At 37.8% G+C, this 26,741-nt stretch overlaps 1 protein-coding gene across 3 annotated transcripts; it reads right to left on the bottom strand.

Annotated features, from left to right (window-relative positions):
- Positions 1–230: 230 nt before the first annotated feature.
- On the bottom strand, positions 231–26,138 carry UAP1 (UDP-N-acetylglucosamine pyrophosphorylase 1). 3 transcript variants are annotated; one of them, XM_083358910.1, is made up of 11 exons: positions 25,980–26,138; positions 23,762–24,057; positions 20,702–20,906; positions 20,430–20,605; positions 19,499–19,671; positions 14,607–14,800; positions 13,719–13,862; positions 11,265–11,453; positions 9,208–9,255; positions 1,913–1,979; positions 231–806 (listed from the first exon to the last, which is right to left on the bottom strand). In XM_083358910.1, exons 2-11 carry the CDS (start codon positions 24,051–24,053, stop codon positions 714–716), a joined length of 1,581 nt encoding a protein of 526 aa, XP_083215036.1. In that variant the 5' UTR covers positions 24,054–24,057; positions 25,980–26,138; the 3' UTR covers positions 231–713. The 3 variants fall into 3 exon arrangements, with proteins under 3 accessions (XP_083215036.1, XP_083215035.1, XP_083215037.1); XM_083358909.1 differs by having other exon boundaries at positions 25,975–26,135; XM_083358911.1 differs by lacking the exon at positions 13,719–13,862 and having other exon boundaries at positions 25,975–26,135.
- Between the last annotated feature and the right edge of the window lie 603 nt (positions 26,139–26,741).

Consider the following 26,741-nt stretch of genomic DNA (forward strand, 5'->3'; position numbering starts at 1 on the left):
ATTCCTTAAACACAGTTTCAAGACAATGTTTGGGAGAGTCTGTGGTATCCTTGGTCTATATACAAAACTTGGGAGGAGAATCTATTCTTTAGTTCCTTATTGACTGCAGAGAGTGTTCTTCACAGAAATAAAGAAAAACATCTTAGTCTCTTGTTATCTTAGTATCTTATAGCCTCTGCCGTAACATAAATATAAGTCAAGTATTAAAGAAGTTTCAAGAAACATTATGTTAGGAAAACATTTTAATTCATTTTAATTCAGTTGCATTACTTTTTTAGTGTTTCAATTGTGCAATTCCAGCAAGATATAATTGTTTGTAAAGCGTGGGTACCAAATGCAAAAATCAAACAGAAAAATAAGAAATCATATAAGCATTCCAACTTTCGTACCACTTAAGACCATTTACAGGTGTAATAAAGGATTTGGAAGAAAATGCTGATGTCTTCAGATTGCAGCATGTGATGGAATAGGTGCTGCAATTTGAAACAGTAACCATTTAAAAGGTTAAGAATTATATAAATAGTTGTATCAAGGATTTCAAGATGAAGTCACATTGCAGTTCTTCTTGTTTGTAGCCTACTACTGATTTTTAAGGAAACTCAGTTTGAGTGAAGATTCTTCAAGATGATAGTGAAACCTTTGTTTAAATACTCAGTCCGACATTGAAAGAATCATAAAATCCCGGACTAGAAAGATGATCATTCCTGGAGATTTCAGGCACCATTCTTCACTAGCTCATGGATCCCACTTTGGTCAATAATCAAAGGAGCATGGAATTCTTTGTTTTTGACCAACTCCACCAATCCCTAGGAGAAAAGGAAGCATTCAGAAACTAGTCAGGATAAACTTAGTATCAGTACAGCAAATTTAACCATCAAATATAATATGCGATTTGGACTTTCCATTTGAGAGAATCAATTTCAAATTCCTGTTCAGACTGTACTGGGTGGCCTTAAATATAGCATACTAAACCCTATTTTTTAAGATATATATACTTAAGGTATTATCATCCTCCATTTAGGATTATTATGGGGATGAAAATCAAGTGTTAGGAGCACTTGATATATTCATGTTAAACCTTCAAGTTCACAAGACCTAGAAAAGTCCAATTAAACCTTTTTACTGTGGCATAATTATAGTATATGAGAACAATTTTGATGAAAGCCCCCTTATGATGGCTTGCAACTGCATTGTAATTAGCTGCTTACCCAATTTTCTATGAAAGACAGCTTTGTAAAAGTGATGTTTTAAAGCAGTATTTTTAGCTATTGGAGTAAGCTAGCAAGTTTAGCAGTCTAATTTACAATATAAATATAATACAAATCCCAATTTCAAGGAATGAAGTAGTAATCCATAAATGTATTGTGTGCTTTAATTATATTAACACCAATAAGTCTATACAAACCATTGCAAGTTGTAATACAAGTGATCAGCAACAAAACATCCCTCTCTACTCACAATTCAATGTAAGTATGGAAAACAAGGATTACATGCCTGGGACATTTGCCACGAGCCTCCGGAATATTAACTTTCCCATTATTACACCACATTCCTTGTTTCAACTTTGCCCTATCATCTATATACATATTCAGCAATAACAGTTAAACTTATATATTGCTCCACAGTGCTTTATAGCACTCTCTGTGTGGTTTACAGGGTCAGCATATTACCCCCAACAATCAGGATCCATTTTACCAACCTCAGAAGGATGGAAGGCTAAGTCAACCTTGAGCCAGTCAGGATCGATCTGCTGGCAGTGGGCAGAGTTAGCCTGCAATACTGCATTATAACAACTGCACCATCAGGGCTTATTTATCTTATCATCCATAAAGAAGAATTGTTACTTTAGGACAGGATGTTTAGGAGAAGGCGGGGGAGGAGAAAAAGAATTTAGAATACCACAGCAACTTACTTCACCCCCATAGGACACAAGAGGAGAAATCTCACACTGAATTGGCAAGTCATTTGCATCCTTCAAACTAAGGAACAATTATAAAGAAAAAGTGTTAGTTCAGGATGAGAAACACTCCAATACACCTATATTACTTATGCACATGGCAAACTCTTGTTAAGACATGAATGTCTTTCTCTGCTCTTGTCATGAAACCTGTTTTTAGTGCTGCAGAAATCTAAATAGTAGCTATGGAGTAGTTCCATCATCTGCAGACAGAGAAATTGGTTAAAAGCATGCAATGCAAGATGCGCGCGAGAGTGGGGAATGCGCTATTTAGAGAGGAAATATTTTGTGAAATGTCATTTTTTTCCAGGAAAAAAAGAGAAATATTGAAACCTAGTCAATCCTCAACTTTTAGTATCACACCATATCTACACAATATTAAAACTCTTGTGTCTGCTTGTAACCTTCAATTGTGCTAGGTGGTGCATTGTAAAGGCAACAATTTCTGAAACAAGTTACCTCAAATTGGCTAACTTATAGACCCACTACTCTTGTGGGATTGAAATTTGGTAGGGTTGTGGCCATTTCAGAACCACTGCAACATTTCCTGCCAGCTTCCCATAAGAAAATGGGGAAGCCGGCAAGATGTTAGAAGTTCCAGGCTGGCCAGCAGGTAAGTAGCTGCTGTTGGGGAAAGCGAGGGCTGCATAGGGGTGCAAGGAAGGAACAATGTAGGTTGGGGAGGATGCACAAGACACACCATGTGGGTCAGAGAAGGTGCAAAAGGCTACATGGTGGTGCACAAGAGGTCCCATGCAGGTTGCAGAGGGTGGGCAGAGGCTCACAAACATGCGTGGGGTGCCATGAGAGCTGGAAAGGATGCGGCAGGCAGCATGAGAGATGTCATATGGGTCAGAGAGGGTTGCATGGCTGGACAATAAGTGTTGTGTGGGTCAGTGAGTGTGTGAGAAGGAGCGAGAGGCACAGCATGAGTTTCAACTGCAAAAAGCAGTTTATAAATCAGTACACAGATATGGGGGAAGCAAAGGTTTATAGAGATACAAAATTAAAAGTGTCAGTGTAAACTAGTTATATTTCTTCTTCTTTTCTCTCTTATCATGTGCCTTTAATTTCTTTCACTCACTATTCCTTACTCTATTTCTGTCCTTGCATAAAGATGCTTGCCCATCATGCTACGTAGGTACATGCTTAAGAGTCAACTGATGAATTCCTAACAAGATAGTGGATTGAAAGGTGGATATTCTATCCAGAGTTGCAGAGAACAGCAAGATGGGCAGTATATAAATTTAATAATTTAATAAAAATAAAATAGATGTGAGTACAGAAAAAATTATAACCACTTCACTGAAATCAGAAAATGCTAACGGAAGTCAATCATTGGGTCCCTACTCATCCAGTACTCCCAAAAGAATAAGTTATTGCCTATCCAGGCATACTATGTGTCCATATAAGAATACTGAACTGCCCAACTGGGAACATCTCTTCAAAAACTAATCTCATCTCTGCTTAATCTGCTTGTCTCTATTTGTACTCAAGACAAGCAACTTTTGGTGATAGAAATTTTCTTTTATTTGCTGAGATATGCAGATGTTCAGTAAGTTAGTGGCAGTATCTAGATGGATTGGATTGATCTTAAAAGCTAAGCAGAGCAGACATGGTGATGACACAGTGATGAGAAGCAGTAGAATATTTTATTGGGTCGGTAGATTAGACTAGAAAATAAAAACACCTCCCCCCCCGCCAATCTTGGATTCCAGAAACTGCAAATCAGTCCTCTGTTGCTGCAAGAAAACCACATGGACGTGACCTCAAAATCACCAGAAGTGCAGTGCAATTCAATGTTTTCCTTTGTTCAAATGTTAAGAAACATGAAATGTTTTCAGCAGTCACTTCTTCTCTGTTCTAAATCCCCAAGCCTATGAGGAAGAATTCCTGTCTCCCAAAGCTTATGAAAGACAAAAATTAATATTGCAACTTCGAAAAAAAGAACAGGAAAAAACCACTGTTTTCCAAAATGTAATGCAATGTGTATATCTCACCTCTTGCTCGAGTTTTGTAGGAAACACTGAGTGAAAAGTGTCTTTTTTCACTTGCACAGATGGAAAAGTAATAGAAGGAGACAGCCTGAATTTTTTTACATCCTCCAAACTGGAGAACAAGGAAAATGTAGATACAGGTAGTCCTCAACTTATGACTGGTCACTTAACGAATGTTTGAAGTTAGACAGTCTCCCCCCCTGCAAAAGCCTGTTTTTGAAGTTATGACAGCTAAGACACCCCCATAGTCATGTGATCTGCTTTTAAGCACTTGCCAACTAGCTCACCTTTATGGCCATTTGCAATGTCCCACGGTCACATGACCATAATTTGCAGTGTTGATTTGCTGGTTTCCAGGGTTATTTTCAGTTTCCATCAAAAAACACCATTGTGGAAAACTGATTCCTCAACAACCATGCCATTCAATTAACAGCTGCAGCATTTGCTTAACAATTGCTGCAAAAAAATATACTGCTCAAAAAAATAACGGGAACATTTAAACAACAGAATGTACTGTATTTAATAGTAGGATGTCTTATCTTGTGTTCCCTTTATTTTTTTGAGCAGTATATATTAAAAAATCAGGATCTGGCCATATGATGCCTTCACATTGACCACAGTGAACGTTGATGATAATTCCAGGTTCTATTATATTCCTTAAGTAGAGGACTACCTGTACCTAAAAGATAGAATTTCCCAGTATTCAAATCTTCCCTTTGCAAAGGATTGAAAGCAGAAGAAGGTGGCTCATATGATTTGTGTTTAGCTTTGGAGGATATTAGATATTAGAATATTCTCTTTTCCCTGAGTCACAGCAAAAATAAGAAGGAAACCTCATTCCTACATTTTGTGGAAGTATGGGGATTATTTTCCTCAATGTTCTTTATCTTCTGAAAAGATAAAATCAGTGAAGATGTCTGTGTAGAGAATGGTGTCTTTACAAAGACCTGTGATGCCTGCCAGAAAATTGGGGACTAGAGGTGTTCTGATAATTATACACATCTTTATAAAGTGATAAATAATGGGCCTGATTAGATCTATTCCTTGGCAAGCTAGAAAAAGGTGGAATAGACAACATCACCACCAGATGGATTTGTAGCTGGCTGACAAACCGTACTCAATGAGTAGTCCCCAATGGCATCACATCCACATGGAGAGAAGTAAGCAGTGGGGTACCAGAAGGCCCCATCTTAGGCCTAGTACTCTTTCATATCTTTATAAATGACTTAGATGAGGGAATGGAAGGGGAACTCATCAAATTAGCAGATGACACTAAACTAGCAAGAATAGCCAACACCGCAGAATACAAAGTCAGGATTCAAAAAGATCTTGACTAACTTGAACAATGGGCCCTATCCAACAAAATGAGTTTCAATGTAGAGAAGAGCAACATTTTACATTTAGGCAGGAAAAATCAAAGATATAACTACAGATTAGGCAAGACCTGGCTCAAAAACAGTAATTATGAGAGGAACCTTGGAGTCCTAGTGGACGATTACTTGGGTATGAGCCAGCAATGTGCAGCAACAGCCAAAAAAGCTAATACAATCCTGGGTTGTATAAACAGAGGCATAGAATCAAGATCACGCAGGCTTCCGGTTTTGCACAGTTAGCACAACAGCCGAGGGATCACGGGGCTCTGCACCCTACGGCTGATTTCTCTTTGTTTGGGGCCAAAAGCCACCCCGAAGAGGTGGCAAAGAAGGAGAGAAGCCCTGGACGTCAATCTGGACGTCCAGGGAAAGCTCTCCAGAAACCAGCAGAAGAAAGGCTAGCATCATTGTTGAAACTAGCCCAAGCTACATGCAGCCGAAACCAAAATGTACTAAGTTAAGCGTGATTGTAAACAGCATGATTGAACTGGGTAAGAATACTGATTCTCTCTCTTATACCTGACTGATTTCCTGAAACAAACAAACCCAGAAGTAAAAATCCTCCAAAAGTGAGGGGGGGGGGGATTCTGCTCCACCCTCCTCTAGATGGAAGCAGCAAATTAAATTTATGGGGAATAGAATTATACAGAAATAAAATCAGTATAAGACTTAAACTTGGAAAGTGTGAAATTGATGGATTATGTTAAGATTCTCCTGGCAAAAGATTCTTGATGGAAATAAATGGTAATTATTTGTTTTGAAAACTGAAAAATGAACTGGTACTGACATCTAATGGTAGATGAAAATACTGCACTAAATATACAGCCCAGAAAAAAAACTTGTCATTGTGACCTTCAATGCTTTAACTAAACAAAGAACAGCTGCAATAAAAGAAAAGAAAATATTGTGGGCTATCTACAAAGTGAGAACTATAAAACTTAGAAAAAAATTGACCTTCCTGGATTATAAATACTTATTAAACTGTGTCTTTAAAGTGGTTGGCAGAGAAAGGAAAACTTGGATTTTTGGTCATTATGGAACATCAGGGGTTTGCAGAAAAAACCTATCAAGAAAAAACAAATACTTTCCAGGAGGAAATGTATCTTATGTTACAACAAATACAAATGACATTAATTTCAAACCATTAATTTCGAACATATTCTTATTTTAATGTCACAACAAACAAATGATCAGAAAACAAAAAAATAGATCAAGTAAAAAAGATAATTGAATATAAAATAGAGGAAAGAAACTTAAGAGATGAAATTTAATAATAGAAGGAGCTGTGACTTAATCCAGATGGAGAAAACTTGCAGGAAATACTGGATATGGAAAAGATAACCTATACTTCAAGATTCCAAGAACTTGAGAAAAAAAAGGAGATGGGAGAAACAAAGATTTTTGAGGAATACTTCTACAAAAACACCTTACTTGACTTATCTTTTGTACCTATAACAATATCTACAAAATTATGGGAAAATCTTTGGGTTCAATGGAACATACTGATTAGAAAAGATGTTTGGCAAAAAAAAGGCTAAAGCCAGAATTAAGAAATCAGATGATGGGACTCATTTGATGGAATACTTAAAGATTAAGCACTTGTTTGAATACGGTTAAAGAAATAAAACTGTGAATACAGAATTTTAGCTTAGGAGGAATAGGCTTCTTAAGCAACATAATATTTTTTGTCTATGATATGAGAAACATAAAAATGTTTGGGATGATTTATATGAGGGAAATGTACTAGATACTTAAATATAATGGATTTTGAAGACTTGAATAAGCTTTAAGAGAATAAAACATTGAACCTAATGTATTTTAGCTTAAGAGGGATATGGTTTTTTTTCTTTTTTAAACAGCATATTATTTCACGATATGGAAAATGTAAGAGTTGGGATGGTTCATATGAGGAAAAAGATTTAAATATCTAAATGTAATTAACTCTAAGAAAATTTTAACAAATAAAATGTTTTCTTTTGAAATATTGTGGGGAAAATAAATTTAAATGAGAACTCTAAAAACAGGATCTATGACAAGGTGATCAAGATGATTAATTAGAAAAGAAGCTTAGTAATGAGGTGGAGGTTATTTGTAGATATTTAATGGTTATCTTTCAAAATTATCAAGAAATATACTAATTCAAGGTTGATAAAAGAGAATATTATTGGAAGGAGAGAAAAAATCAAGAAAAGCTATTATGTGGAATATGGAATTATAGAAAGTAATTGTTATTGATTATTTGTAAATACAAACCCAGACAATACACTGTTTGCCAAATATTGATGGTGACATGTAAAAAAAATTAATAAAACATATTTTTTTAAAAAAAGAATCAAGATCATGGGAAGTATTAGTACTGCTTTTATAAACCCAAGTGAGACCACACCTCGCATACTGCAACCAATTTTGGTCACCATACTACAATAAAGATGTTGAGACCTTGGAAAAAGTTCAGAGAAGAGCAACTAAGATGATCAAAGGCCTGGAGACTAAAACATATGAAGAACGGCTGCAGGACTTGGGTTTGGCTAGTCTAAAGAAAAGAAGAAATAGGGGTGACATGATAGCAGTATTCCAGTATTTGAGGGGCTGCCACAAAGAAGAGGGGGTCACATTATTCTCCAAAGCACCAGAGGGCAGGACAAGAAACAATGGCTGGAAACTGACCAAAGAGAGAAGCAACCTGGAATTAAGGAGAAACTTCCTAACAGTGAGGACAATTAACCAGTGGAGCAGCTTGCCTTCAGAAACCATGGGTGGTCCATCACTGGAGTTTTTTAAGAAGAGACTAGACAGTCACTTGTCTGCGATGGTATAGGTTCTCCTGCTTGAGTAAGGGGCTGGACTAGAAGACCTCCAAGGTTCTATCCTATCCTATCCTATCCTATCCTATCCTATCCTATCCTATCCTACAATCAAAGATAGTGAAATTCACTTATTCATCCGGGAGCTTGGGTGGGATGAAAGAACCCTAAGCAATAAGTTGCTTCTAAAGATATGGAACCTATACATGGGTTGACTAGGATCTATCTATTACCTTTTCCTGCGAGATCGGCTTTCAGGTAAGACAAAACAGTGTCGTTTAGGATATATGACAGAACGACTATAAATACAAAATAATCTCAAGGAATTATTTAATACCTATTCAATAACCTAATATCTATAAATAAGAAGCCCCTCTATTCTTTCCCTAGTCACATTTGGACAGCTCCCTTTACTACCGTCTTCATTTATTACAGCTCCTATGATCTCTTTTTCTTCATAGTCTAGTCCAGGGGTAGGCAACCTCGGCTCTTTTATGACTCATGGACTTCAACTCCCAGAATTCCTGAGTCAGCGCATGAATGAATGAATGCTCCAACACTGGAGGTTTTTAAGAAGAGATTGGACAGCCATTTGCCTGAAACGGTATAAGGTTTCCTGCCTGAGCAGGGGGTTGGACTAGATGACCTCCAAGGTCCCTTCCAACTTCTTCTTCTTCTTCTTCTTCTTCTTCTTCTTCTTCTTCTTCTTCTTCTTCTTCTTCTTCTTATTATTATTATTATTATTATTATTATTATTATTATTATTATTATTATTTCCAAAACAGTCCGCCAGCAAAGCTTGTTACTTAAATTTAAAAAGCCACAACAGATTTTATAAGTGTGAAAAAAAGCCCTACGCATGCAGACTAAGGTCTTCCAAGAAGTGAATCTAAGATAGCCACTGGCCACTATTTCACAGGTTCCAAGAAATAAGTAAATTAGAATTGTTTGTTGTATTTAATACCATATAAATAAATGGAGTACCAAGACCCTATATGCTATGGAGAGGTGTGTTAGCCAGTTCCCAAGCAGACCCATCACCATGCATTCCCAGCGGCCCGAGACAGTATATTTACTTGTGATTGGCATCAGCTTGGATCACATCTGACCTTCCATTTGTGTTGCTGTCATATGGGAAGAAAAAGGATTAATGAGCAGGGACACAAAATTGAGGAGTGTGCCAAATCTAAAAAGTGGTCTTTCTGTATCATGGGCAGATTCTATCCATATATTTAGGAGGTTGGAAGCAGACAGGTAGTCCTCAACTTATGACCATTTCTTTAACAACAGTTTGAAGTTATGACAATGTTGAAAAGTGACTTATGATTTGTACTACCTCCACGGTCATGTGATCATGATTTGGGTGCTTGGCATTTGCCAAGATCACATTTGCCACGGCTGCAGCATTCTACAGTCACATGATTGTGATTAGCGACCTCCCAGTCCGTTTTGTACAAAAGTCAATAGCGGAAGCAGATTTGCTTAATGACTGCATGATTTGCAGTGGTAAAAAAGGTCATAACATGGTAAGAATGGTCATAAAAGCGGGTCTACTCACATGATAACTCAGTTAACAATGGCATCACTTAGTAACTAAAATTCTGGTCCTAGAAATCTGCGGTTGTAAGTTGAGGAATACCTGTACACTAAATTGAATGTCAGCTTTTTTTATTCAGAACCCTATTTTTAATGATTTTATTTTTATTAATAATGTTAATATTTTTTTATAAATAAGTCAAAGAGATGAACATATACAATACTCCTTCCTCCCTCTACTGTGAGATGAATTGGGCTGGGAGAGAGTGACTAGCCCAGGGGTAGGCAACCTCGGCTCTTTTATGACTCATGGATTTCAAATCCCAGAATTCCTGAGTCAGCTATTCCTGAGTTGAAGTCCATGAGTCATAAAAGAGCCGAGGTCACCCAGCCTAAGGCAGGAGTAGAACTCAGTCTCCTGATTTCTAGCCTAATGCCTTAACCACTAGACCAAACTGGATCTCAGATATCAATTTGATATCAGTACTGAGCAACATGTGGTTTTCTAGATCTTGATAAAATGTTACTCCCAAAGTTGCACCCAGATAGCAATATTGAAGGACGTTGCAAATTGTTATTTCAGCAATATTTGGAGAGCAAAACACTGCCTATCCTTGAATTTCAGAGATCTTTCTTCAATAATGAGCTTTTTTGACCTTGATACTCAACTCCAATATGATTTCTTGCAACATTTTTTAGAACCAGATGGAAATTTGTAGCACAACAGTCAACCTTTCTTGCTATATAATAAAGGTGATGAGGTTTTTAACACTATATCATCTGACATTTTCTTCTTCACTGTTCCTCCTACATCAAAACAAATTAACTGTTGCCATCTCTCCCAAGAAAGAAAACAGAGGGGGCAAAGATTCCAAAGTCAAATGTTTAAGAGCATTCAGGTACAAACAAATGGGACTACTTCATCCCAATTTAGTGGCCCATCTAGCTCAGCTCAGGAACAGAAACCTTAAACTGAGAGCTAAACTTCCTGTACATCCCCTATAACAGGCGTGTCAAACTACCGGCCTGTGGGCGGGATGCATCATGTGGAAGCCACACCCACCCCAGCTCTGGCAAGGAGAAGTCACGATATGTCGCGATACATCACGTGACGTGAAGAGCTTGATACTCCTGACCTATAAAAATATGCTATTTTGATTCTTCATTGCTGTTTCATACACAAAGCTCCTTTTTAAATTTTAATTTTGTTCTTCCAATAAAAATTTTCTTTCCAAGAATACCTGTTCTAACTCCTGTCTCAGACACAGAGCACACAGACTAGACCAGCCTTTTTCGAAGTAGGAAATTTTAATGAGTTGATTTTCAACTTCCAGAATTCCCCAACCAGCATTCTGACTGGGGAATTCTGGAATTGAAGACTACGCATTTTAAAGGTCCAAATTTGAAAAACACTACGCTGTCGTTTCAAAGGGAACTCTGTTATTCAGATCACTGTGTTCTTTAACTACAATTCTGAGCACATTGGTAACACAACTGTGTATGTTCTCTCGGCTGAACTGGAATTACACCCAGACTATAGAAAGTGCTCATATTAGAGATGGAAGGTAAACATTAAGGGAAGGTCAAATTTTCTAACCGGGGAATAGCTGGCAGGCGTGTTCCATTTTCATCTACAAAGTGTCCACCGGCATTGAGAACCCAACAGTGATGCAGTGACATCAAGGAGTGTCTCGCAGTGGTGGGATTGTCCTTGCCATTTTGGCTGTCAGCATTTTTCAAAGGGGAAAATTCATCTTCTCGCAGCACTTCATAAACCACAAAGTTCCTGGATTCAAAATAAAGTTTGAGATTTGTCAAGTGTAAAGATTTTAACCACTTTCTGTTTCTACTACTATCAACTACAGGGAGTGCAGAATTATTAGGCAAGTTGTATTTTTGAGGATTAATTTTATTATTGAACAACAACCATGTTCTCAATGAACCCAAAAAACTCATTAATATCAAAGCTGAATATTTTTGGAAGTAGTTTTTAGTTTGTTTTTAGTTATAGCTATTTTAGGGGGATATCTGTGTGTGCAGGTGACTATTACTGTGCATAATTATTAGGCAACTTAACAAAAAACAAATATATACCCATTTCAATTATTTATTTTTACCAGTGAAACCAATATAACATCTCAACATTCACAAATATACATTTCTGACATTCAAAAACATAACAAAAACAAATCAGTGACCAATATAGCCACCTTTCTTTGCAAGGACACTCAAAAGCCTGCCATCCATGGATTCTGTCAGTGTTTTGATCTGTTCACCATCAACATTGCGTGCAGCAGCAACCACAGCCTCCCAGACACTGTTCAGAGAGGTGTACTGTTTTCCCTCCTTGTAAATCTCACATTTGATGATGGACCACAGGTTCTCAATGGGGTTCAGATCAGGTGAACAAGGAGGCCATGTCATTAGATTTCCTGCTTTTATACCCTTTCTTGCCAGCCACGCTGTGGAGTACTTGGACGCGTGTGATGGAGCATTGTCCTGCATGAAAATCATGTTTTTCTTGAAGGATGCAGACTTCTTCCTGTACCACTGCTTGAAGAAGGTGTCTTCCAGAAACTGGCAGTAGGACTGGGAGTTGAGCTTGACTCCATCCTCAACCCGAAAAGGCCCCACAAGCTCATCTTTGATGATACCAGCCCAAACCAGTACTCCACCTCCACCTTGCTGGCGTCTGAGTCGGACTGGAGCTCTCTGCCCTTTACCAATCCAGCCACGGGCCCATCCATCTGGCCCATCAAGACTCACTCTCATTTCATCAGTCCATAAAACCTTAGAAAAATCAGTCTTGAGATATTTCTTGGCCCAGTCTTGACGTTTCAGCTTGTGTGTCTTGTTCAGTGGTGGTCGTCTTTCAGCCTTTCTTACCTTGGCCATGTCTCTGAGTATTGCACACCTTGTGCTTTTGGGCACTCCAGTGATGTTGCAGCTCTGAAATATGGCCAAACTGGTGGCAAGTGGCATCTTGGCAGCTGCACGCTTGACTTTTCTCAGTTCATGGGCAGTTATTTTGCGCCTTGGTTTCTCCACACGCTTCTTGCGACCCTGTTGACTATTTTGAATGAAACGCTTGATTGTTCGATGATCACGCTTCAGAAGCTTTGCAATTTTAAGAGTGCTGCATCCCTCTGCAAGATATCTCACTATTTTTGACTTTTCTGAGCCTGTCAAGTCCTTCTTTTGACCCATTTTGCCAAAGGAAAGGAAGTTGCCTAATAATTATGCACACCTGATACAGGGTGTTGATGTCATTAGACCACACCCCTTCTCATTACAGAGATGCACATCACCTAATATGCTTAATTGGTAGTAGGCTTTCGAGCCTATACAGCTTGGAGTAAGACAACATGCATAAAGAGGATGATGTGGTCAAAATACTCATTTGCCTAATAATTCTGCACTCCCTGTATAGCCCTACAGATGGGCATCAGCAATAAACTCATATGCCAAGGAAAAGTCAATACAGGGGAAGAAAAAAAAACCTCTACAATTATTTATATCTTCACTTAAAATATTTTTTTTCAAAGCTTTCAAAACTGAAATGCATACCAACTTCATAGCAATTGCTGGAGCTAGCTGCAGTCCTTCTTTTAGGTAGGCACCAGGATAAACTGGCATTACAGAATCTTTGGAGAGGTTTGCCCTGAGCCAGTGTAAACAGGATGGTCACTGAATATCTGCTTTCTCCTCTTTAAACCACATCTGTTCCTCCTGCTGCTTTTGACTGGTTCCCAAGACAATTTTTAGCACACATTACTGTTTCTCACTCTTCTATAACACCATACAACTCCTACAAATGTCACACAATCTAATTTCAATATTATATGTGGCATATCCCTTTCTGATCCATGCTTAACTTAGTATCTTTCTCTTCTATCTGTTTTGAGACAGCTCAGCTTCTTAGCTGCAGTCAAAATGATAAACCATACAATCAGGAGTGGGAGGGGGGGGAGAACTTTCAAAAGAAAAATAAAGCCAAAAGTTATATACGAAGATGCACACAAAATAAGTCAGTCAGTCACTTGGGACTTACTTAGCAAACTGGAAGATGTCAAATACAAATTTTTCCATTTTAATTCCATTTGGTTTGTCAGGCTTCAGAGCTTTTCCTGTGGTCACATCTACACATGGGACTTTTTTCTGGGCTATGTGATGTTGCAGCTGAGGTTCGTAATCACTGAAACATCAAGATAGGAGTCAGCAGAGTGAGAAGCACATCATGGTCTATCAAATCCCATCATCCTGGCAGGCAAATAATAGCTATTCCAAAACTAGATACCTAAGCCACCTTTTTAATCCTGTAAGAAAGTAGCATCATGATTAATTACCGTCAATTAGGACTCACCACTGCTTGTAATCTCAACCTGTCCCTTTCCTTGTTTACAGTTCAGTGTAAACATCAATGCACTAAAATCTCTTGACGCATTTTCTGAAAGAACCTAAGTTATTGTATGGTTTTTGACCTTGATCTCTGAACAATTGTGATTCTACATACCAGAAACTGTGCCACCTCATCACTTCTCTTTTTCCCGTCAGGACATCATTAGAGATGTCCTGTGATGCTAAATTTATAGACAAATCAAGTTCCAAACTAGGAACAAACAAACAAACCCAAAAATTAAATTGAATTTAAAAACATCTTGGTTAAAACCTTGAAAATAAAACTGAATAAATATAATAATATCCTGATAAGTGCCCCTCAGAAAGATTATTTGCATTGTGCAATTTGTGAGTGTTGCCTATATGATACTTTCATTGTATGCTAAACTTAAATAGTTTTTCTTGGTTTGAACCATCCTGAGTAATATAGGCTGTACCATAGCAAATATAATAACAAAAAAAAAAAAGATTTTAGCATGAAGAGCAAAAATGACCTCAGAGCAGCACTTTAAAGATCAGCATCATTAAAGAAAGTCCTTACTTGACAATGTTTTTTAAAAACTCCATTGTGAAGTAGTGATTGGCAATGTTGCCAGCATTAAAAAGTAATCGGCCATCAGAACATCTTTTTTGGGCTGTGGCCAGAGAAATCTCGCTGTACTCCACCACTTTGTAGACACCATCTACTCGGCACACCACTCCGACTGGTTCTGTCGGGTTAGTTTTTTCGACAACCTTGTAGCGGGTAGAAAACAGAATTGTAATAACTTGAATTGCTATAAATAACTGTGATGGAATGTAAACAGTTTTTTGATGGAATGTAATTCCTTCTTCAAATGCAATAACTGTTATCCTCAATTTAATATATATTGGGATAGAGAAGAAAACTTCAAATGATGGGATCAAACTGTGCAAATGATCTATAGCAATTCAATGAGCACTTACAAAACAAAATAATTTTTAAGTATTTTACCACATTGTTAAAATGCTTGAAATATAACAGATCTTGACAAAGTCAGAGTTTTCAATATGTTCAATACTGTATGTACTAATGTCAAAGGTATGTTTTAAAGCAAAAAGTAGAGAGTTCCAATACAGTTTAGTAGTGTTGCTAATTTAACCACAAAAGTCATATTTTGACTGTCAGAGATGAATATGGATTGTATTGAAACAGACATGTCAAACACAAGGCCCGGGGGCCAGATCCGGCCCGCGAAGTGGTTTCATGCGGCCCGCGAAGCCATCCTGGAAACAGTGAGGGAACGGCCCCCACTGCCTTGGCCCTGGCCCAGAGACCCTCCTTCTGCTAGAGACCCCCAGATCTGTCCCACTCCTGCCCGGGCCCCCAGAGGCAAACCTTGATGCGAATGATGTAGAGCTGGCCATGGCCACCCAGCAGGCCATACGCACTCTAGCCACGCCCACCCAGTAGGCCACGCCCACCCTGGCCACACCCACCCGGCCCCCTGAGGGCAACCGCAATGCTGATGCGGCCCTCAATGAAATTGAGTTTGACACCCCTGTATTGAAATATCTCTGTAGGTCTTGGCTTTAAGTTGTGTAAGATAAAACTCATCAAGAAGCTCTTGAAATCCAATATTCATATTAGCACCTCAAGTTCTCAGTTTAGCAGTTTAAATTGACTTTTATAACATTTCATTTTAGCAACAGGAATGTGCATATCAACTGGCAGATGAAGAATATGATGGTTCTTCTGTCAGAAAGAATTCTATCAAAATTTCCAAACTGGGAAGCTACATCAACCAAAACAATCTCTGTAATATTACAAAAGTTGCCAGCTCTAATTGTTTTTCTTTTTGAGACACTTTCTCTCTCACCACATGAGGGCATCATAGCAAAGTAATCATAAAGCAGTCCTCCTGCCAAACTTGGTAATTTCTGTTCATTGCATCCATGTGAATTTCTTATTACTATTATGGATATGGCATCCCAGTCTAACCAAGAAATTAATTTACAAAAAGAGTAGATATTGTGTTACTAAATAGCTTGCGAATTACTAGTAAATCAAATGAACCAAACAGATAATTAAAACACACATATTCATTCCTACTGTTATCTCAGAGTAAAAAGTAAGCAACTCTGGATATATATATATTTTAAAGATTTTGAATTCACTATAGTTTTGTTCTATTCTATAGAATTCTAAAATCAGAAGAAGTTTATGACCCTGAATTGGTATGCTAGGGGAAGCTAATAGACAGAAGGTAACTGATTTAAGAAAGATCAAACAAAGATCAAAAGAGAGATGTAAACATCCAAGATAATTCCTTGGAATATTTTAGAATATATTCCCTTTTAACAAGAACCTCTTGGCAATTACGAAGTCAGAGAGCTACAGGAATGGATGGAATAGCCACAGAATTATAACAAAGAACAGAATAACAATCAGTAAATCTTCTAACCAAAATGATGCCAGCAAATCTGGAGAATGGCACAATGGCCAGCAGATTCTAAGAGGTCAATTTACATACCATTATCAAAGAAAGCAGACTTAACAATTAGTGCAAACTACTATACAATATCCTTAATTTCACATTGCAGCAAAATAATGCCTAGGTATAGGATCATCCAAAATAGCTTAGAAGCATATATGGAAAGGAGGTGCCAGATGCTCAGGCTGGCTTTATAGAAAGCCAAGGAGTACAAAATATTATGGCTGATGTATGCTAAATAATTTAAAAAGCCAAAGAATAGCAAAAAGAAATCAATACATGCCTCACAGATTACAGAAAAGTGTATAGTTGTGTTAATCAGGTCAAACTGCAGAATGTTCTTAGGAAAATGAGAATTCCAGAATGTCTCATAATTCCTATGTGAAACCTACAATCACAATCTGGATGGAATATGTGACAGATTGCTTCCAGGTCAGCAAAGGAGTGAGACAATGCTGTAAGCTCTACCTTTATGCTGGATATATACTGAGAGAGGTTGGATTGGGGAAATATAAATGAGCTTTTAAAATTGGAGGAAGATACATCAATAGCCTGTGACATGTTGATGACACTTCTCTGATAGATGAAAATATAGATTCTATAATATAATTAATTGATTTTTTTAACATAGTCGCCTTAATATTTGGTAAACAGTGTGTTGTCTGGCTTTACATTTAAAAAACATTCACTAACTTCCGGTTTTGCACAGTAGCGGAGCAGCCGCAGGATTTCGGGGCTCCGTGCCCTACGAATGATTTCCTTCCTGTTAGGGGGCCCTAAATGGGCCAGAAGTCGCCCCGAAGAGGCAGCAAAGAAGGAAGTCCCGTGGACCACTGAGAGATGGCAGTCGACCCAATCAGTCTGGGAGAAGCCTTCCAGAAACCAACAGGAAAAAGGCTAGCCTAACTTCAGAGTCTAGCCCAAGCTACAAGCAACCAAAGTCAAAAAGTACTACTTTAAGTTGATTGTAAACAGTGTGTCTGTATCGATTTTATCTATCCTACTTATCAACTAATTTCCTGGGGGGGAAAATCCCCCCAAGGAGGGGGATCTTTGCCCCAAACTTTCACTAACGGAAGTGGTGAATTTATGGAGGACCAAAACACATTTAAATGAAATGAACATAAAACCTAAATTTGGATAAGTTTGAAATTGCTGGATAGTTAAGATTCTCATTTTAAAGACAACTGTTTATTTTGAAAATTGAAAAATAAACTGGAGCTGACATCTAGTGGTGGATGAAGACTATGACAGCTACGGCTCTCATACAGGACTTGGCAAAATCTGGAAAGAACTAATCTGTGCTTGTGACCTTTAAAGCTCTAATAGTAGAGAACAGCTGTGACAAAAAAGAAAACAATCTGGGCTGCAGACAAAGAAAAGAATTATAAACTTCAGGGGGGAAAAACTTTTTTGAACTCTCTGGATTACAAATATCTACTTAACTGTGACTCCAAAGCTATTTGCAGAGAAAAGAAAACCTTGATTCTTGGCTATCATGGAAAATCAGAGACTTGCAGAAAGAACTTATCAAGAAAAAACAAGAGGAGATATATGATATGCTGCAACTAATTCAAATAATGATGAGTTCAAACCACAAAGAAATCCAAAATAACTCTGAAAACATAAACCAATCCATCTCCAATTTAACTTTACAACAACAAAAATCCCAGAAAACAACAGAGAAGGAGCAGATAAAACAGATAACTGAACACAAATTCGAAGGTAGAGACTCAAAGATGGAATCTAACAAAACGAAGTATGATTTAACCCAAGTTGAAAAAAATTCACAAGAAATATTGGATATGGGAAAAACAATTTATACTTTAAGACCACAAAACAAATTTGAGGACAAGAAAAAAAGATTGGACAAAATGGACTGCAGAGATGTCAGGAACACCATGAGAACTGGAGAGAAATGATAAGAGAAAAAGAAAGAAAAAGATTTTCAACAAACATGAAAGGGCAAAAGCCTCCTACAAAACATTGTATTGGACTTACCTTTTTATATATACAGTAACATCTACAAGAATATGGAAAGATTCTTTGATTCAGCAGAACATACTGATTAAGAAAGATACTGGGCAAAAGAAAAAGGCTAAAGTGAAAATTAAGAAAATAGATCATGAGACCTATCAGAGAGAATATTTAAAAAGAAACACCTATTTGAATATGGTTAAAGAAATAGATTTTGGATATGAATTTTATTTCAAGAGGGATGAGCCCCTCAAGTAACGTAGTACTCTCTTTTTCTTCTCTCTTCTTATTTTATTTCTTGATATGAGTAATATAAAAAAGTTGGAATGGCTTATATAAAGGAAATGTTTTAGATATTTAAACGTGACTGACCTTAAGAAAACTACAATGGATAAAAAATGTTTTGAATAAAAGTTAAAAGACTAGATGACTAGATGTATTAAATGGAATATTTAAAGATTAAACATATTTTAATCATGGTAAAAAAAGAACGGAAATTTTTTAGAAATAATTTTTTTAAAAAATTTTAATTCCATTTATATCCCGCCCTTCTCCGAAGACTCAGGGCGGCTTACAAGCTTGTATTATCTTAGGAGGAACATGTATTTTAAGTAGTACACTATCTTTTTATTTCTCTTTACTCTTATTCTTTTTTCTTTTTTTAGTCTTATTTATTCCTTAAGAAAGGTAAAAGTATTCAGAAAATGGTTAAGATTTTCTCATGTCTTCAACATTGTGGGAAAAACAAATGTAAACAAGAACTGTAAACAGGATCTATGATGGGGCAACCAGAATGACTAGATAGAAAAGAAATATTATATTGATGTGATCTGTAGAAATATTAGGAAAAAAATTATACCCAATTGTTATCTATCAAAACAACAAGAATTGTATTAACTTAAGGTTAGCAAAAGAGATCATTATGGGAAAAAGAGGAAAACAAGTAAAGCTATTACGTGGATTATAGATTTATAGATTTACAGTCACTGTAATGACTTGTTACCTTGGCTCCACAATCTGCTCCTTTCTGTATACAAAAACCAATGAACCGAGGGTCAGCAACTTTTACCAAAATATTATCCACGCAGTAGACATGTATGCTGCCAATTCCTCGACGTTCCATGTCCTCTATGATATGATGAGCCCCTAAAGCTCGGTACAGACCCCCATTGCCATCTTTAGAAAGAAAAGAAAATGATACTTTTTATTATTTCTTCATTTTTTTGTTTCTTTTTTAGTATTTCTGACTTTTTTCGAGCTACATTCGACATACAGATATGGAAAGGTTTGCAATACGAATGGGGAACATTTTGTTTCTGCATCTAAAAGGTAGCCCTCATTTAATAACTGCTTCAGATAGTACTTGCAAACATTACAGTAATAAACATGGTGATACAAAAAAAATCATTTTCTGACCAATGTGCACACCTGTGTTCAAATTTTGGCACTTGACAACAACACACACTGCAGTAGCAATAATGCCGGCATTGCTGCATGAGAATTGCAGCATTCAGTGATCTTCAGAGCATCTCTCTGCCACATGGCTTGCTTAATGACCGTTTCTCTGGAATGAATTGCAATTGTTAAATGAGGACTACCTATACTTGTTTACTGTTGAATAAAGTTTTCAAATCAATATTATTTCCTATTTTTTTATGCAAACATTTTAATGGATTTTTAAAATATAAATGTTGGCTGAACTGCCTGTGCTGTGGAATGATATCTATTACTCAAATAACTTTGTCTCCTGCTTGTTTTAGTGTAGAAATCCCTGGTAAATCCAATAAGCAAAGATAATCAACCTTTTAATCTGATTGACTGCCTATATCTTCAGACTTTTAGACTATGGATAATTACTCAAACAAGATCTTAAAGTCTGCTTCAATCTCGAGGTACTAATACATTCCTATAAACCAAATAGATCTACAGCTTACCTGGGGCCATAGAAACTTTACCCTTTTCTTCCAGGAAAATTTTCCCGCTGAAGTCCATGGCAGGTAGCATCCCTTGTTTGAAGAAGATCACATTCTCCTTCTTCAAACCAAAGTATTTGTGTTTTAAAAAAAAATCCTTAGTCAATTCTATTGTCCTGCCACTGGTCATTATATACCTGCCCAGAACAACAAGAGAGTCATAATTCATTAAAGTCAGACACAAAATACATCTAGGATATGTATCCATTTTTGAAAGGACAAGAAATCCTTACCATGGAATAACACATTGAAGGTGATGTTGCTTTTCGGCTAGCTGCTGCAGTTTTAAAATACGCTCTGCCTGGATCTGGAACAGAGTTTTATGGGAGAGTAACCCTACATCATACATTCCTTTGGGATACGAGACACCAAGCCTTGTGCCTTGTCCACCAGCTAACAGAAGAACAGCAACTTTGCCCTGAGAAATCTGTCGGAGACCTAAACCAAACAGAAAAAAATGAAAGTGAATAATAATCTGATCCCTTCAAATGCCACTTCACGGGCATTAGACATTTTATTCTATTTTTGAACAGCATAGTCACAAGAAATTGTACTGTAAGCACAAGGGGTGGGGGGAATTTCTGCATCTCAGAATGGTATTACCATTATTGTTTCTAAATATCTGATGTGCTAAATTAAACTAATAGTAATTTTAAAAAATCACTACATTCTCTCAAAAAAAAATTAGTACAGTACTTTCAGTGGAAATTTTCCAACACAGGGAATTCCCTAATACGGGAAAACTGTATTAATGATCATTCTTGTCATGTGCCTCTCATTAAACAAAGCATCCTCAGCTATTGAGCAGCCAATACAGAAAATAAGGAGTTTGTAAAATTATGGCAATTATCAGATGGAGAACAGCCGTGAATTCTTAAGAACTAAAATCTTTATTACGGCCGTGGATCAGCATAAGAATGATTAAAGTTGTACAATTTAAGATTCATTTCCTTAATAATGTACTATTTAAAAAGTTTTATTGATTGAATATTGCAAGTTTTGCAATTCTAACATGTCAGGTAATCTTTCAGAAGCAGAACTGAGGACTGTACATGCTCTTTTCAGTATCAGAATTTGTATGCAATATACTTTTTTTTCTTCAATTGTGTCTGATTCTCAGAGACTACCTGGACAGGTTCCTCCAGTTTTCTTGGCAAGGTTTTTCAGAAGTGGTTTACCATTGCCTCCTTCCTAGGGCTGAGAGAAAGTGACTGGCTGTATGGCTAAGACAGGACTAGAATATGGTGTTTCACTTCTAGCTTGATGCCTTAAATCACTACACCAAACTGGTTCTCGTGCAATGTACTACAGTTGTAAAAAAAACTCACTACAAAATAATATTTTATGCAGAAGCCTAAGTCAACACAGGATGGAAAACACCTATTCTAAAACTAAAACTTTTCTGATCACAGAATGCAAAAATAGTTACTTGCCCAAGTAACATGTATGCAACTGTAACACCTCTAGGGTAAAATCTTCCTAGATAACTTCCTGCTTGCAGCTGTGCCTGAAACTCCTGAAGCATTTCATTACAAGTGATTCTATAGGGAGATTTAGACAGATGAGCAACTGGTATAATGAGACAGCAACATTAATTTTTAAACTTAATTTCTGCAGCACAGTGGTGCCTACATATATTGCAAGTGTTCAGTGGCCTGAATGCTGTATTACCAAAATCTCTCTTTCTAGCATCTTAAATATCTCTCAGTTCAATCACCTTACTTGATTTGTTCTTATCCTGCAAGCAATGCAGGATTCTAACGGCTGGGGGAAAAGAGGTGAGCTAAAGTTAAAGGTTTTGTTTATCAAGTTCAGTTGATTCAAGCTGTAATACTAGTCTTTCTTCAGATTTTGTATTTTTTCAGTGTTATTGCTGACCATTCTTCAAAACACACTAAATTCACTAAATAATTATCATAAATCATAGAATATAAAGTTGAAAGAGATCATATAATCCAATGCTGTGATCGGTGGAGGAATCCACAGGCACAACATCTTCAGCCAAACACAGCCCTCCCACTGTTAAATGGCTTTTGACATTAGGCTGATGTTCAAATAAAAACTGTTGCCCAATAATTTAAAGATATTGTTTCTTGTTGTCTTCTGGAGCAACTCTGAAGAATTCTTCCTCTATGTGTTAGACTCTCAAATACTTGAAGACAGCTACCATGGCGCTGCACAATTTTCTCCTCTCTAGATTAACAATAGCCAGTACATTTTTGTTCAGTTTCTTATTATTTCATTTGCCCTTTCTGGGACATGCTCTAGTTTGTCAATGTTGTTTCTAAAATGTTATGTCCAGGAAATTATATAATATTCTAGGTATAGCTTAAGCAGTCAAAATAGAAAGGGAAAATGAGGTGGCTGGATGGAGTCACCGAAGCAGTAGGCGTGAGCTTAAATGGACTCCAGAAGATGGTAAAGGACAGGAAGGTCCATGGGGTTGCGCTGGGTCAGACACAACTTCGCAACTAACAACAACAACAAGCTTCTATAAAGAATTTAGCTTTAATAATAATAAGGAAAGCAATCACCTGATAATCAAATCAAACTTATATCTAGAACAGGGGTGTCAAACTGCCGGCCCATGGGCCGGATGCATCATCCAGAAGCCACGCCCACCCCATTGCCGGCAATGGCAAAACCGTCTCGATGCATTGCGCAACGTCACATGACATCGCGAGTTTCACATCTGATCTAGAAGGTTAAAAGTACTGCTTCATTACAAAGCTGATATAACAGAAACATTATAACACAGCTTAGTTTTGATATAACATGGTATGTAATTCAGCCAACTTCAACTTGTTCAAAAAACCATGATTTAGGATGAAAGTGTAACATTTCAGATTTCATAATGGCAACTCTGGGTTTTTAAACAAAAATTTTAAGCACATACATTTGTGTATGAGATACATTTTATATTAATAGTTTATGTCCTTAGATTTATAAATACTAATATTGCAGACAAGGTTCCATTTGCATTAATTGGTGAAACCACTTTAATGCAGATTTACCAAATGATATGCAAAAACTGAACTAATGAAGAATATTTGTAGCTCAGGGTTGAAATGAGGGGGTCCTTGGAGCTCCTGACTAAACTGGACTAGGAGAGATCCTACTTTAGTTTTTGTTTATCTAGGCCAACCTTCTGCAAACTGGTTTTCTCCATAGGTGATAGACTAAAACATCTGGAGAGCAGCTAATTGGGGAAGTCTGCTCTAGACAATGTCACATAATGCTGCAGGTTTAGTTTCTTAAAACTATCCTGTGTCCGGTTGGATCCTTATTCCTACCTTCTTCCTCCCATACTGGCAACTGAGCTTGGTCCCGCGTTGTACTCCCAAGGACCTCACGTGGTACAGGTTCCATCTTTGCATCCATGCTTTCCTCCCCTGGTAAATGGCTACTATCTAACATGGCTTTTTTGAAAGCCTGATCCAACTCCTTGAGATCCATGGCGTTTAATTCTTTATACAGTTCTTGTTTTTCTAGTTCATTTAATTCCTCCCAAAATTGAAGAAGGTGACTTTGTCCTGCTTCAGCCAAGCAGTGCCGGAGCACATGGATATTAATGTTGCTGTCCATGATCCTGCATAAGAGAGAAAAATGTATTTATGAAGCTCATTCTGCCTGAGAATTGTCTGCATTTTATCCAGCATTTATTTCTGGAGTTAACCTTCATGGAGACTTTGAGGGGGGGAAAATTAGGCATGCCAAATGGCAGCATGAACACTACAATACATATCTCGGTCTCCTCCACTCCTGTTACACAACAAGAATATTGAAAACAGTCTACAGGGGGAACAGTCCTCACAGAGATTTTTTTTTCTTCTGTGTGGTTCCTATATTTCTGTGAATAACTTCTCCCTAGTGCTCCCTATTCAATTTCAATGCCCGATTTAACATGAAATATGGTTCTGACAAGCTGCAGTCTCCTGCAAGCACCCAATACTTATTTTCTTGATCTTACCCAATTCATTAAAACTGTACGATATGGTCTTTTGGAGCAGTAGATAATAGGTATCTGATAACAGGTATCTGAGTCCAAATATGATCAAACAAGAACAGAAGTTATGAATTTAAATATAAATTCACAAATTGTACACTGAATTGTACAAAATAAAGACAGAATATAAATCTAGTGATTATTATGAATGTATAAATTGAACTTATGAATTCCACTACTGTTTGCTTTAGTACTGTCAGTGGCAACCATCTGCTGGAGAATGGTTTCCTTTTTCTCCAAGAGATGGTGAGCACTGTCCAAAATGGTACCAATGATCATTAAGTTAATGGAGTGTATAGGATTCTATAGGATTTCGCAAACCTCAGCCAGAGCAACAATAGATTTTTTCAAAGGCTTAGGTTTGTACACAGAATTTTATTTTATCTCAGTTCAGAACAAACAAAAATGAAAAAAATAAGCCATAAGCAAAACATTTGAAAAAAAGACACGGGCATCCAGACCATCCATGAGTCAAGATATAAGCACTGGCAGTTTAGTGATTTCCCTCCGTCACTAGCATGAATATGTTCATTCGTTTTTAATAAAACAAACTGAACACAATTTTTTTTTAATTCCATTTATATCCCGCCCTTCTCCGAAGACTCAGGGCGGCTTACAAGCTTAGCAGTAGCCTTCATTCTATGTATATGCCTGCTTATTAGGGCTTTCATACACCCCCCAAGCGGCAATTATTACAAAGTCAGCTTATTGCCCCCAACAATCTGGGTCCTCATTTTACCTACCTCGGAAGGATGGAAGGCTGAGTCAACCTTGAGCCTGGTGGGACTCGAACCTGCACTAATTGCAGGCAGCTGGTGTTATTTAAGGAGGCATTAGCCCACTGCTCCAGCAAGGCTCATTTTACACATATATGGCACGATTATCTGACAGCCCAAAATATTCTGGATATTTTGTTGTTATTCACAGATCCACTGAAATGATTACTTATGCATTTGCCCCTGGCTGGGTAGAAGCATTCCAATGATCTGACTTTGCAACACTTGTGCATCTAATGCTTAACAGGGTTAAAACTCAGGTGTGCTGCATCAGCGTGATCCTGTGTAAGTTCTGTGTAAGTACTGAGTGCACCGTACACTCAGGTAGAGTTCGCACTGACTTACATACAACTTACTTATTTGTGGCAATGTTTTAAGAAATACACATCCATCAGGATCACTCATCTTTTCCTTAGGTTAGAACGCACGATGCCATGTTATAATAACATAAGTTATTAACCGGCGTAACCACAGGAGCTCGGTTTTAAACAGCAACTTTTAAATAGCAGGCATAGAAACGTAACGCAATTAAGCAGCAGAATGAGAAACGTTCACGCAATTACAGCATAAGTCAGCAGACGTAACACAAACGAACAATAATTCCAGACAACGTGGTTGGCTCTTTTTCGTCCCCAATGTAAATGTTCAATTTTAACAAAATGCAACTCGCCCTCCCTTTTTTTTCACAGCTCGCCCCCACGCTGGCTATAGGAAAAGAGCAAACCTCGCCTGTTTCGCCGGCCACTCAGTTGCGTCAGGCAGCCCTCTTTTACAACCCTCCTAAATCAACTCGGCTCGTCCTTTTTCCTCCTCCTCACACCAAGCCATTAGAGCTCCTTCCGATTAACCAATAAGCAGGCAGGAGGAGGAACCGGCGGCTCCAGCCTCGTTTTCTCCCACTAACTGAGGGGAGGGGGTGAGGACTCCGGAATGTAGCCACGTCATGCTTTAGACCGAACGGTATTGGCTCGAAGCCAGGGGGCGGGGTTTGGTGAGCCTGAAGCCGGAGACGAGCTCTATTGTCGTGGCAAAAGCTTTCACTGGCGTCGTGGTCACTTAGCCGAGGGGGGGGGGAGGCGGGAGGGCGGGGCGAGCCTCACGCCTCCGCTTCCGTCATATGATTGACATTGGCCCCGGCAATAGTCCCCACTATATTCCGCTTCCTTAGGCGTGAGTGATGTGGCAGTACACTGCTTTATCATGGTTCCTTTAATGCCCTTTATTCTGTCTCAGGTTTTACCTCTTGGCCGCGTTCGCGTAATGCCGTTGCTCTTGTTTAGCTGAAGCAGGGTTTGTTTAATCCGCTTCTGAGTTCGCACAACTCGTACCGTAAGCGAGCCCCCAAGACTTACTATTATATTTAGTTCTTATTAGTTCGCGGTAATTCTTCGGTAGGGTTAAGGTAGGCTGACTTCGGAGAACTGCCTACTCGAAATCCAAATTCTTTACAGTGTAAGAAATAATGTATTGCAGGGGTCTTCGAACTTGGCC

The sequence above is a fragment of the Vipera ursinii genome, assembly GCF_947247035.1.
Source record: "Vipera ursinii genome assembly, chromosome: 3".
Lineage (NCBI taxonomy): Eukaryota > Metazoa > Chordata > Lepidosauria > Squamata > Viperidae > Vipera > Vipera ursinii.

What these genes read in the sequence shown, in the direction of transcription:
- UAP1 (XM_083358910.1), bottom strand. Translation starts at nt 24,053, where the DNA reads ATGGACAGCAACATTAATATCCATGTGCTCCGGCACTGCTTGGCTGAA. An exon ending in CTTCAATGTGTTATTCCATG is followed by an intron (nt 20,606 to 20,701) that starts GTAAGGATTTCT and finishes TGTTCTGGGCAG; the next exon opens with GTATATAATGACCAGTGGCA. An exon ending in TTGTGTCCTATGGGGGTGAA is followed by an intron (nt 807 to 1,912) that starts GTAAGTTGCTGT and finishes CTTTTCTCCTAG; the next exon opens with GGATTGGTGGAGTTGGTCAA.